The 12,500-nt window shown below is 28.8% G+C and overlaps 1 protein-coding gene across 1 annotated transcript; it reads left to right on the plus strand.

Moving 5' to 3' along the window:
- Window positions 1-7,799: 7,799 nt before the first annotated feature.
- Window positions 7,800-12,242, plus strand: LOC142321984 (uncharacterized). The gene is made up of 3 exons (XM_075360550.1): window positions 7,800-7,956; window positions 9,359-9,481; window positions 11,910-12,242. The coding sequence occupies exons 2-3, from the start codon at window positions 9,365-9,367 to the stop codon at window positions 12,141-12,143; spliced, it is 351 nt and encodes a 116-aa protein (XP_075216665.1). The 5' UTR covers window positions 7,800-7,956; window positions 9,359-9,364; the 3' UTR covers window positions 12,144-12,242.
- The last annotated feature ends 258 nt before the right edge of the window (window positions 12,243-12,500 follow it).

Raw genomic sequence — 12,500 nt, forward strand, 5'->3', positions numbered from 1 at the left:
ATTAATTTTAACTATTTCTTCCCCCAATATTGTTACTTCCACTAATTTTTCTTTAGTTTGTTTACTTCTTATTTACGTAAAGATTCAAAAGGAATATAGATATGATACATCTTTGTCTCACTGTGTTACTTTACAGAAGCTTTGCTCTCGTTGAGTTTCTTTATTTATTATAGCCATTTCTTGTAAAAACTACAACCTTTTTTCTCTACTGCTATTTTTTCTTATCTTTCTTCTATAAATTTTTGATTCTAACTTTACATTTGTTTCTAAAATAGTCCCTTATTTTTAGAAATATTCCTTCTGTTACATTTAAATTCCCTATTATTCAATTGTGAGGTTTGTTTCTGCATATATCAATATCAAATGTCGCTGGATTGCTCCGACGGCACGATGAACCTTATGAACGACACGGTAGCCCTGAAAAGGGCTGTTCGGGGTTCTATAGTGGTGGCCCTAAACAGGACCGTTTGTGCGTTTTATAAGGTAGCTCTGAAAAGGGCTGTCATGTCTTGTCACTGGTCTCCGGAGATTTTGGCTTGTCTCATCCGTTGGAATTGAGCTGAACTTCCCCTCAGCAGATGTATTCACTGTCGCATGGCAGTGATAGCCCCAGACTTCTGCAGTTTAGCTCGTTTTTTGTCGGCGCGGCAAAAAAACCCCGACACGAAGTGTCGGGGCTACTGCTCCGGCGGAGAAGTTGGCATCCGCAGAGCGTTCCCACGTTGGGCCGGTAAGGGGACTTCTTCCTTCTTCTTTTTGTTCTTTTCTTAGTGGTAGTCTGGGAGGCGAAATTACATCTCCTATACAGATTCTGCTTTGGCTGAAATGTCTTAGAGTTTGCAGCGCTTAACAACCGATCAGTATTACAATAACTATGCGAACTCAACAGATATAGTAGTTGTTGATACACTCCTTATTTTCTTGCCTTATACAATCCCCTCCCAATCATCGTCCTTAAGCAAAACAAGTCCTGGGAAAAATGTCCCAGAACAAATTAGAAACTGAAAACACAATAAAGTTGAAGCATTTTAAATACTTATGTGAAATTATTGGAAAATCTTTTTTTGAAAATTAGCGTTGTAAGGAAGATAGAGAAAAATAACAATGGTATTTACACTTTGCCAAAACATCTACAATAAAGAATCAATATCTGTAAACATACAGATTAAAATACATTATTACCTACCATTAACGTAATCTACATTCAATTAATTTACATTATTACCACAAAACATTATTAAACAATAATACGACTGGAATGTTTTTATTCATAGTAGAAGAAATTCGATCTAGAAAAGATTAATTTGATATTTATCTTTTTGTTAAAGTTTACTATTAATTTAATTTTTATTTTTACTATTTATCCTTCTTTTTATTTTTTTAATGGTATTTAGTAATTTTTTTGTGGTTTTTTGTTAGTGTGTTAGCAACATTAAAGTTAACAAAACTGAAACAATAGAAAGAACAATTTTAAGAAAGCTTCTCGGACTAAAACAAAAATATGGGAAATATAAATTAAATTTAAATAAGAAAATTTATCAAAACAGAAAAAATCACGGAAAAAATATATAAGAAAGAAGACATTTAATAATCTTTGATTAAAACTACTGAATGGACAATAATAGAACAATAAGAAAATATTTAAAATTTGTTTAGAAAAACATGGACAAGTAGGCGGAAAAAAGGACATTCGAAAGAATGAAATAATAAACTTTACATTATTACTGGGACTTTTACTATTCCTTTTTAAAAGGAACTTTATTACAGTGTTTAAAAATAACAGTAAAAAAGTAACTGTTTCGGGCCATTCCAACAGAATATAAACCACATAAACCACCGGATGCGCTATCTCTACCGAAAGTTTATTAACAACTACATATCTTTTTTCCTGTTTAGCCTCCGGGAATCACCGTCAGGTATTACTTTATAGAATGAATCAGAACGATATTTATGAGTGTAAGTGAAGTATAATCTTGTACAGTCTCACTCGACCATTTCTAAGATGTGTGGTTAATTGAAATCCAACCACCAAAGAACACCAATATCCACGATCTAGTAATCAAATCCGTATTTAAGTAAATGCCTTTAATAGAATTTGAACTTTGGAACTCTGAAATTCGAAATCAGCTGATTTGCGAAGACTCGTTCACCATTAGACCAACCCGGTCAACAACTACATATCTGAAAATTACTAATTTTTATTATAATTATTATTTCTTCTTTCTTGACTTATTTATTTACTTATATTCTTACAGAGTTATCTCTCTCGTTAATTTCCAAGTATTCTTAGATGATGATTGTTAACAATCATAATTGTCATCTACTTTAAATTTTAAATAATATTTTTGTAAACGGTTTTCGAAAATTTTAATTAGTTATATATATTTAAAAAAAATGGAATTCATGTTGTTTTTTTAATCATTTGATAACAGAATTGTGAGAATAGATGCATTCATTTAAAATCTTTTTTAAAACCATGCTTCTGAAGATAAGGCAAAAACTTAAACGTTAACTTAAAGCCAAAATTTAAACGTAAATCAAAATCAAATTAATGTTATATGATCGTAACTTTTTTATTCTAAACATTAAATACTGTATACTGGAAAACATCTTACCGTATTATTTGATACAGATAACCGAGTTTTCATCAAACTGTTATAGACGATATACATATTTTATATTACAAGTTAAACTGATTAATTAACGAATATTGTTATAACATACATTGACTAATAATAGTCGTGTCAAAGATCTGTGATCGGGTAATAACGATAATAAAGTAACAAAGATAAAGGCAGAGTGACAGGAGAGGGAGGCGAGTGAAAACATCACGTTAAGCGATTGTACCTGTAGATAGTGTTAACCGTCCGGTCTTAGATATTCATGTAAATAGAAATTTGATGTTAATGATAGGTAAGAGAGGTGGTTCTGACGTCATCAAAGGCATTTCTTTGAACAAGCTGCCGCTGAAGCTAATTCTATTATAAAGATTACTCATATCACCGTAGCATTCTACCATTACTGCTAGTATGCATGTTTTCTTCATTATTATACTAGGATCCATGCTAGAATTTCCAGTATCAGCTCGGTATTAAACCGTTTACAAGAACGTCAATTTGAACAGACCCACCACAATAAACCAACTACATGCCGTCTATCTGAATTTAACTACCGATTCCATTCCAGAAATATCTTTCTTCTACAACTAAATAATATTTAAATTTTATTAATAAATATAATTAGTATTAATAAATTAAAAATCATTATATTTCCTTATTACTACATTGCACAAAAGTCTGATGTGAGAACTACATGACTTCCTTGCACGCCTATTAAATTACACATACACATTTTTTTACAATCAGAGGTTAATAATTATCGATAAATAAATATATTTAAATTAAAAAAAGGTAAAAAAAAAAAATAGTTAAAAAAGTAAAAATTTCTTTACAATCAGAGGTTAATAAATCAATATATTTAAGTTAAAAAAAAAGTTTAAAAAAGGAGGAAATGAAGTCGGGTTCAAATCTATGTGCCTTCCCTTTGCACGATCCAAATATTCCATTAATTAAAATTTTATTTGGCTATAACTATGGAACCAATGAAAATAAGTACCACTTATGTTATATCGTTAATAAACTCTCAATTAGGGCTTATTACTGCAGTTAACAAAAATCCAAATTATTTGGATTTTGGGTTTTTTTGTCACTTTTGGTCCAGTCGATTGCAATCAAAAGGGGAGGTGCACAACCACCACCTTTTGACTAAAGTCAAAAACAGTCCTAAATCCAAAATTTCAACATCCTACGGCTAATCGTTTTTGAGTTATGCAAGATACATACGCACATACGTACGTACCATGCAGGTACGTTATACATACGTACAGACGTTACGCCGAAACTAGTCAAAATGGGTTCAGGGATGAAAATGGTCAAAACGGATATTTCCGTTGAAGTCTGAAAACCGAAATTTTTCGTGATCACAATACTTTACTTCGTAAAGGAAGTAGAAATCAATTTCATTTGAATATTAAACAAGATAAAAAATTGTTTTAATGATTTATTTAATGTTGCTTTTTAGTAATTTGTAGAAAATAGTACGGAATAATGAATAAAAAAATAATTACAAGATATAATGCTCGTATCACACTCACTTTTGTAGGTATACATCAGGAAGGGTATTTATCCTTAAAATCTCGTTAATCGCTAATGATTAAGCCCAGAGGAAAAAACAGATAATTAGACATATTGTTCAATAAATCGATAGATTATCTATTCGGGAACGCTTTTGTGTTACTTAGCTGGCAGTCTTCACTCATCTTCCATCTTTACTCTTAAATTACGTAATGTAAATTAAAAAAAAAGGTAAAAGAGAAAATTGTATAGATTAAAATACTTGTGCTGAAAAATAAGTTATCAGTAATAAAACGTTCGTTGGAAAGAACGATTGTCTAAGGAACCACTGAGCTTTGATTTTTTTTGTAACTGTTATTTTTAACTACTTTTTATACAAATGTTAGTTAAAAATATCATGTTTTAAATTAGTTTAAAATATTTTTTTTAAGGATAATAGCTAATTTGAATTATTTTTGCAAAATACAATTTATAATCTTGATAGTCTAGAATAAATCTGGAGTATTTTTATCCGACTACACTAAGAATAGGGTTATGTATTTAAGTGGATGTTCGTTTGTTCTCTATCGTTGCATAATGGCTGCAGTAATTTTAATGGAATAGATATAAAAATAATGATTCGTCGGAATTCAACAGTTGGTATTATTTAAATTTGTTATTATTATTATTATTATTTCTAATGTGTACGTTGCAATACGTTCAAATAGTGAACAATAAACAACCCCCTCCCTTGGCCAATGAGAAGAGAATGATATGTATGATTTGCAAATGATGTGTAATGTTGTATTCAGGTCGACCTGAAATGTGTGGTTAATTGAACCCCAACCACCAAAGTACACCGATATCCACCGTCTATTATCAATTATTTAACAACAATAATTATTTATATGAATATTTTATACAAACTTGTTTGAAATAATAAAAAAAACAGAACAGAAGTTAAAATAAAATTCAAAACCATATAATACCTCGGCCTCCACCTTCATTTCCTCCTTTGAAGGCGTTGGATGAGCCATAGAATCAGAGCAACTGAGAGAAGGCTGACCAGTTTGCTGCTTGCCTGAGTAAAGTCTTTGAGCCACTCGACATACGAGGGACAGGCGAGAAGCAAATTCTTGAATTTTTGGGTAGCCCAATTCCTCTCAGTATTCCTGTTAAGCCATTTTAATAATCAGAGGTTCTGAAAGTAATCTGGAAGGAGCAGGATCCGCAGAAGGCTTCAGGCTTTGACTTCATTACTAAAAAAATGCTACTTGTGCTTCCTTTCAACGCCATCATGTACATAATACACCTGTTTAATGGCATCCTGCGCACAATGTGCTTCCCGACGGAGTAAAATGTTTCACAAATGGTTATGCTTCCGAAACCAGGTAAACCGTACAAGAGGTTTCTTCGAAATGACAAAAACGTTTATTACCCATTTTTCTAAAATATTTGAGAGAGCTTATCTTCAGAGATGTAACCTGTTCTTGTACATAGTCATGTTATTCTTGATCGTCAGTTCACTTCCAAGGAGGTCACTCTACTACTGAGCAAACGCATAGACTTGAGGTTATCAGCAAGTGCTTTGTAGAGAAGAAATACAGTTCGGCTACTTTCTTGGATGTTCAGCTGGCTTGACATGGTCTGACTGTTTGGTCTGTTACACAAGTTGAAGGGAGCCTACTTCAACCGTATTACTTGGTTTTTCGTAGCTTCCTGGAAGGACGTTTTTCTCACGTGAAGTACAATAAGAAGTTTTCTCTATTCTTTGACGCTAAGTTGGGAGTTCCTCAAGGATCAACGATTCCAAATCCAATTACTGAGGAGCATCACAGAGGTTCTTTGGTTCGTAAGAAACAGTGAAATCCACGAATATCTGGGTTTACCGTATGTTCGAGAAGGCATACATCGATTCGGTACAAAATATAGATTATTGTTAAACAGCCACGTAAACTACTTAGCTATTAACCTTCTAGACAATAATGAAGACGTTAGATGGCTAAATCGACTACACTTGTTGGATCTAAGTGACTTTATATGATGTGAAACTATCAATTTAGTGTTACCCATCATATCATCATTTCTCTCCGTTCAATATATTTATTATTCTTTCATTATTAGTTATAGTTTAATTTTTATTTTTTCTCTAGTGTAGGAAATCTTGTGATTGTTTTTGTTTTGTGTCAAACTAACAACGGCACTGTTCTCTGACTTAACTTTATGTGTGTAATTAAATTAAACATTCCGTGTAGGAATATTAGTATGTAATTTTAAGGAGCTTCGACGGAAGCCTCTCTATATGTGATTGCATGTGATCATATTTACTTATGGTTTCTGTAATAGTGTAACCGATTTTTACTTTGAGACAAAAAAGAAAAAAATAATTATAAGTCATTAAATATGAAAATTAATTTGAACAGGTAATTTTTTCTTGTTAATGTAATGAGTTTGATTGAGCCCGAAACGTACTGTGAGGGATAAATGGAGTTGCAACTAACAAATATCCTTGCAAAGCTAAAATTTCGAGGACTGATTCAGTATTTTGGTATTATGGAAGATATATGGAATGTGAGGGAAACCTTGATTTGAGATTGGATTACCGATACGTGGTAACTTTGATATCGTTCAAGGAATTAAGATTGTAAGAAAAGAAAAGTTATTCTGAAATGCAGAGCAACAGTATCGAAGATAAAGGAAGATATTTATTTTGGAAAAAGATTGTCACTTTATAAAATAAATGTGAAAACGAAAAAATGAAAAAGTTATTTATTTTCAAAAGTTTTAAGTATTTTTATTTTATTCGTCCAAAGATGAATTAATATTTAAGAAAATATAGTTAATTTCTTAGATACACAATACTTAAAGATTAATGTTAAACATTATCAACCAATATAAATATTCAGTAAAGTTTCATAAGAATCAAAGCGTGCTTAAAAATTTAGTTCAGAGCTATAACAAAATAGTGAATCACGTAATGCAGTTTGGGTTGTAAAACAGGAAATACAAGTTCAGGATATAGAGTTAATTTATCGAGGAATATTTACAGATACAACTTCCACAGACCGTTAAATTTCGTAGTAAAAGGATTTGCTATAATTTATATTTAGTTTTTATGAGGATAGTTGCACGTGTAATAATAATACAATAGGTTTATAGTAGTTGAAAATGAGAAAATGTTTAATAAGAAAGAGTCTGTATTAAAAACGGTTTAAGATATATGATTTGAAAATGTCCCCTTATTGTTTATATTTAAATAAAGACGTAATATATTTGTATGTGTAGATTTTATTATATGTTTCTATCTGCTGTTTTTATTTTTAATTAAATAATAACGTCTGCCTTCTTTGATTATTAACAAAATATCTTTGCATAAAAACTTACTTTGATTATTCTTAAAAAATAAGGGGAATACCGCCATTCATAGAATACATTACGCATTTAAAAAGATCAACCTTATTTGTTTTTATATTTAATTTAATTTTTTTTCTGAATTTGTGTTGAAAGTGAAGACAATGAATACTTGGAAATATTTTTTTACTATGATTATTATGATAACTTACTACTGTTACTGTATTAATGAATTAGGATGAGAAGATGGTAGCATAATAATTACTGCGATTGTAACGGTTTAGGGGAATAACAGACAATATTAAACAATGCTGCATTGTGACGGAGGACGCTGATCTTTGGTTGGCACAGGGCGGGGAATCACTGTTTAAGCTTTGGTTTTGTATATTAATGGCTGCAATGAACGCTTTAATATCATTCCATCTTTGTATTTTGTGTGAATCAGTATTATTTTATTAATTGAATAATCTGTATATCATCTCTAAATCTCTTCGTAAGTAGCAAAAATACTATTTTTTATTAGTAGACAATTATTAAAAGTAACTGAAAAATTTCTGATTAAATAAACAAATATTTTGAAATAAAAAATTGTATTGATTATATCATTTTATTATTTATTAAAAATTTTATTTTATTCATTTATTAAGTAGGCTTATTAATAGGTTAAAAAGGAAATTTAAAGAAAAAAAAATACTGCGAGAAATAACCAGTTCTATCAAGTTCAAAAGTACATACGCGACCTTGACATTGTGTTATATTCTATAAATGATTTTTATTCTTCAATTTATTTATTTTTAACGTGAATATTCACGGTAGTATCGATTGCAGTTTTGTTAAATTTTTATTAATAAAATAAAAATAACAATGATTAAGAACTTCTTTGTATAAATAACTATATCGAATTAATCATATATTGTACGTATATTTTTAAATTGACTCAATCTACTTGTGTTACCATATCTGTTTGTTAAAAATATGACGATGTACAATACAAATTGTAACTTTTTTCTTACAATAATGTGGAATGTAGATGTACAACATATGATAAAGATATTAGATCTAACATTGGACACAATTTATTAAGATAAAAACACAAAAAACAAAATTTATTAGTAGTTTCTGCTTAAAAATCACTTTTAAATATTGAATAAGCTATTATCATGCTAGGTAATCCAAAGAACGTATTATGTTCTCCTAGAGCCGTACGGAACTGTATTATGTTTAGTTGTACTTATTTATTTTTGCATTAGTCTTAATTCTTTTTAGTCTCATGTTGCAATTTATGAACATTAATAATGCCGTAAAATAAACAATCATAGTGTATTAAAAAATGTAAAAAAAAATCTATATTATTTACCATATTATCTAACTAACCATATATTTTAATTATTCCATTATTAGACTACTTTACAGAGCTTCTTTGGGAATTATTCTATATTATCAAAACGTAGCTAACTGTTAATCTACAAATTAATCGTAAATTAAAACATAGTTAATCTGAAAATTGACAATTCCCTTGTGTTAACCTGAAGCTAAGTTGGTGTAACAGATTGCTCTTTTTTCTATTTTGTGTTATGCATTATTATTATAACCAAGCAAACAGTCATTGCTCATCTGGATTCTTAGCTATATTATACTTTACAAAATTATCTATATTTTATTATAATGTTAATAGAATCAAAGTAACTTGTTTTGACCTTTAGAATAATAGTATTGACTGATAACACAATATTACTACAGTGTTAAATATAATTTTTTAAATTTATTTTCTGTTTTCTTTTCAAAAATTAACATGTAAAATGTATTATTATTATTTACTTTTATTTATTTGTTTATTCGATTATGTAGAATTTTGTAAACGAAAGTCTTATTATTATTTATTTTTTTTAATCAAGGTTAAGATGAAGCTGGTAATATTCACTGCAGCATTATTAGTATGCCTCATTTCAACGTTTTCGACAGCTATACCGTTATACGAAGAACAAATGCCGTATGCGACTGAGGATACATTTGAAACAGTAAGTTCAAATATTTTACGTATAGTATTAAACATTTTAGTTGATATGTTTAATTAATCTTTCTGTGTTCAAATAAAGAATCATTACTAATCAAGAAAGTTGAAGATTAACAGCACTTAATAATTATTTTACCGCTTAATACTTGTTCTAAACTTTTCAGATTTTAACTGAAAATGATTATCATTACTTATTCAGATAGTGACCTTTTCAAAGAAGCTTCTATAGTATTAAAAAATGATAGGTGCGGGGCGAAAGTATGGAAAATAGAAATCGACCAAACGGATCCAAATATCGTTGAGTAGTAAACAGATAAAAGAAACCAAAAACGAGTATTAATATAAAATAAATCAATTATTACTTAATTAAAAATACACAAATATTTTAAATAAATAAAAAATTTACTGAGGCTATTAGAATTTTGAGTGAAAAAAATTTGATTGAGGCTAAGTGGTATTCTTAATTAAATTTCAAATTATTTATTTTTATACATTATTGTGCTATAACATATTGAACAATATATTTTTAATGACTGATATACATTAATAAATTACAACTGAATAATTTTTTATAATTGCAGATCGTTCATACATCAACCCATCCATTGTGCGCACGCAGCACCTCCCACATAAATACATACATATACATAAATTATAATTAAATACATATACATATTTTGTTAGTGTAAAGAAAAAGTGATCACATATTTTGATATGTTTTTATCAATGCACATAACCTACTACAAGAATATCCCTCCACAATTCTAATAAAAATAGGTTGTAGTTAAAATAAATTCTCATTTAAAAAAATCTGATGTGGACACCACAAGACTTCCTTGAACGCCTATTAAATTAGATATACACATTTTTTAACATGAAAAGTACATAAAATTTTATTTCATTAATAACTTGTGATATTTTTTCATACTTTTTTTATTATTGAATTATTATTTATTGAATTTTTTTTTAGTCAGACTTTAATAATAAACCAATATATTTAAATTAAAAAAAAGGATATGAAATCGGATTCGAACCGATCCCCTTCCCCTTGTAAGATTCAAATATTTCATTAATTAAAATTTTATTTGGCTATAACTCTGGAACCAATGAAAAGAATTACCACGTATATATAAGATATATCGTTGAAAATCTCTCAATGTTACGGCAGTTAAAAAAAAGTCAAAAATTCAAATGTTTTGGATTTTGGGATTTTTAGATACTTTTGGTCCAATGAAAAAGTCAATGCAATCAGTTTGGATTGCAATCAAAAGGGGAGGTGCACAACTAGTTGTTTCAACAGTTCTAAGACCAAAATTTCAACATCCTTGGCTAATCGCTTTTGAGTTACGTGAGATACATACATACATACATACTTAAATACTACGTACGTACGTAGAGCGTCACGCCGAAACTAGTCAAATTGGATTCATTGATAAAAATGGTCAAAATGGATAGTTCCGTTGAAACCTGAAAACCGAAATTTTTCACGAACACAATACTTCCTTTACTTCGTATAAGGAAATAAAAAGGCTAAAACGTTGTTATAATAATGAAAAGATTTAAAAAATTCAGAATTTAACTAAAATCTGTTTTTTCTATCTATTGAAACTCAGTTAATTTATCTGTCACATAATATATAAAGTTTAAAAGAGACAGTGTTGCTTTATTTATTAAAATAATTTAGTTGCAGTATAGTATTTTATAAGGACATACGATTTATATTAAAGCCATGTATGCTTTTTATACATCTTTGTTGAGTATGAAAATCATTACTATTTATATATTTTTAAATGTAAACGACATATTCATCAAATTTTATTATAAATTATTTAATTAATTGAGTATAGTATTTCTTAACCAGAAATACCTTTCATGTTTTAGAATTTTTGCTGTTTTGCAACTGTTTATAAAGACAGAATTGTTGGCGATCTTGGATGATTGTTGCAGTTTCATATTAAATAATATGCACGAAAGTTAGTAGTAGTGAATTTCATAAAACATCTAAAATAAACGTTTATAAAGCATACAGCAAACATAAAGCATTTTGCAAAATAAAACTTTATCAGAAAATAAATGACAAAATTTAACAGTTTACTTCAATTTAAAACCATTTAAATTTTAACATTTTACTGAGGTAAAATAACGCTGTTAAGTGGTAGATTTTGACATGCTCTATTTTTATTGTATATTTTGAATAAATAATTATTAATATATATAAAGTCAACTTCAAAGCTCTAAAATTCTATTATTAAATTTTTAATACTGTTGGAGGTAAGCTAATTTTCTCCTTATGAAAAATGTGGTGTTGTTTTTAACAGTTTTCAGCAGAAATAACTGAGTGTTTCTATAAAATACAAATTCTTTTAACTATTACATGTGATATACACTCATAAATTGAGCTGTTCTATTATTATTATATTTTAATGTTAAAGGTTTTGAGAGAAAGAAGATCGCCGGAGGAGAAAGGAAGCATCGTCGTACAAGGGGGACATACTCGAGGTCAAGGTAATTCCCTAAGAGGTGAATACAATTACAATTTATGGCACGGAAGGAATGGTGCAAAACTGGATGCTAATGCTTTCTACCAAAGAAACTGGGGTAACAGCCAAGGACCTAAACATGACAGAGGAGGTGGAGTTGTGTTTTCAGTTCCTTTCGGAGGCTAAAAATTAAGTTCCTGCATTTTAATATTATTATTGTTATTAATTTATTATTTTTTTATAATGTAAAATTATTTATTTTTATAATAAAGTTTTATTAAAAATTATTGTCTTATTTCTTCAAATTTTTCATTTGATGTTAATTTATACATTGTTTATGCACTTTTATGGGGATTAGATGTATTTATAAATACAGCATTTGTAAAGCATATTAGTTTATACATGAACAAACAATCATGAGACCCATTAATACTATAAGTAATCTACAATAGTTCACTTTTGTGATAATAAATCTGTATTTCATGTGGCTGTGATTAAAATTGAGTCATTACAGAAATGGTCTTTAATTTCTTTAAAAAAAAT

This window comes from Lycorma delicatula, chromosome 3 (genome assembly GCF_047948215.1).
Source record: "Lycorma delicatula isolate Av1 chromosome 3, ASM4794821v1, whole genome shotgun sequence".
Taxonomy (NCBI): domain Eukaryota; kingdom Metazoa; phylum Arthropoda; class Insecta; order Hemiptera; family Fulgoridae; genus Lycorma; species Lycorma delicatula.

Coding starts and splice junctions, on each gene's coding strand:
- LOC142321984 (XM_075360550.1), top strand. CDS start 9,365: ATGAAGCTGGTAATATTCACTGCAGCATTATTAGTATGCCTCATTTCA. Junction 9,482..11,909: donor CTGAGGATACATTTGAAACA/GTAAGTTCAAAT, acceptor TTAATGTTAAAG/GTTTTGAGAGAAAGAAGATC.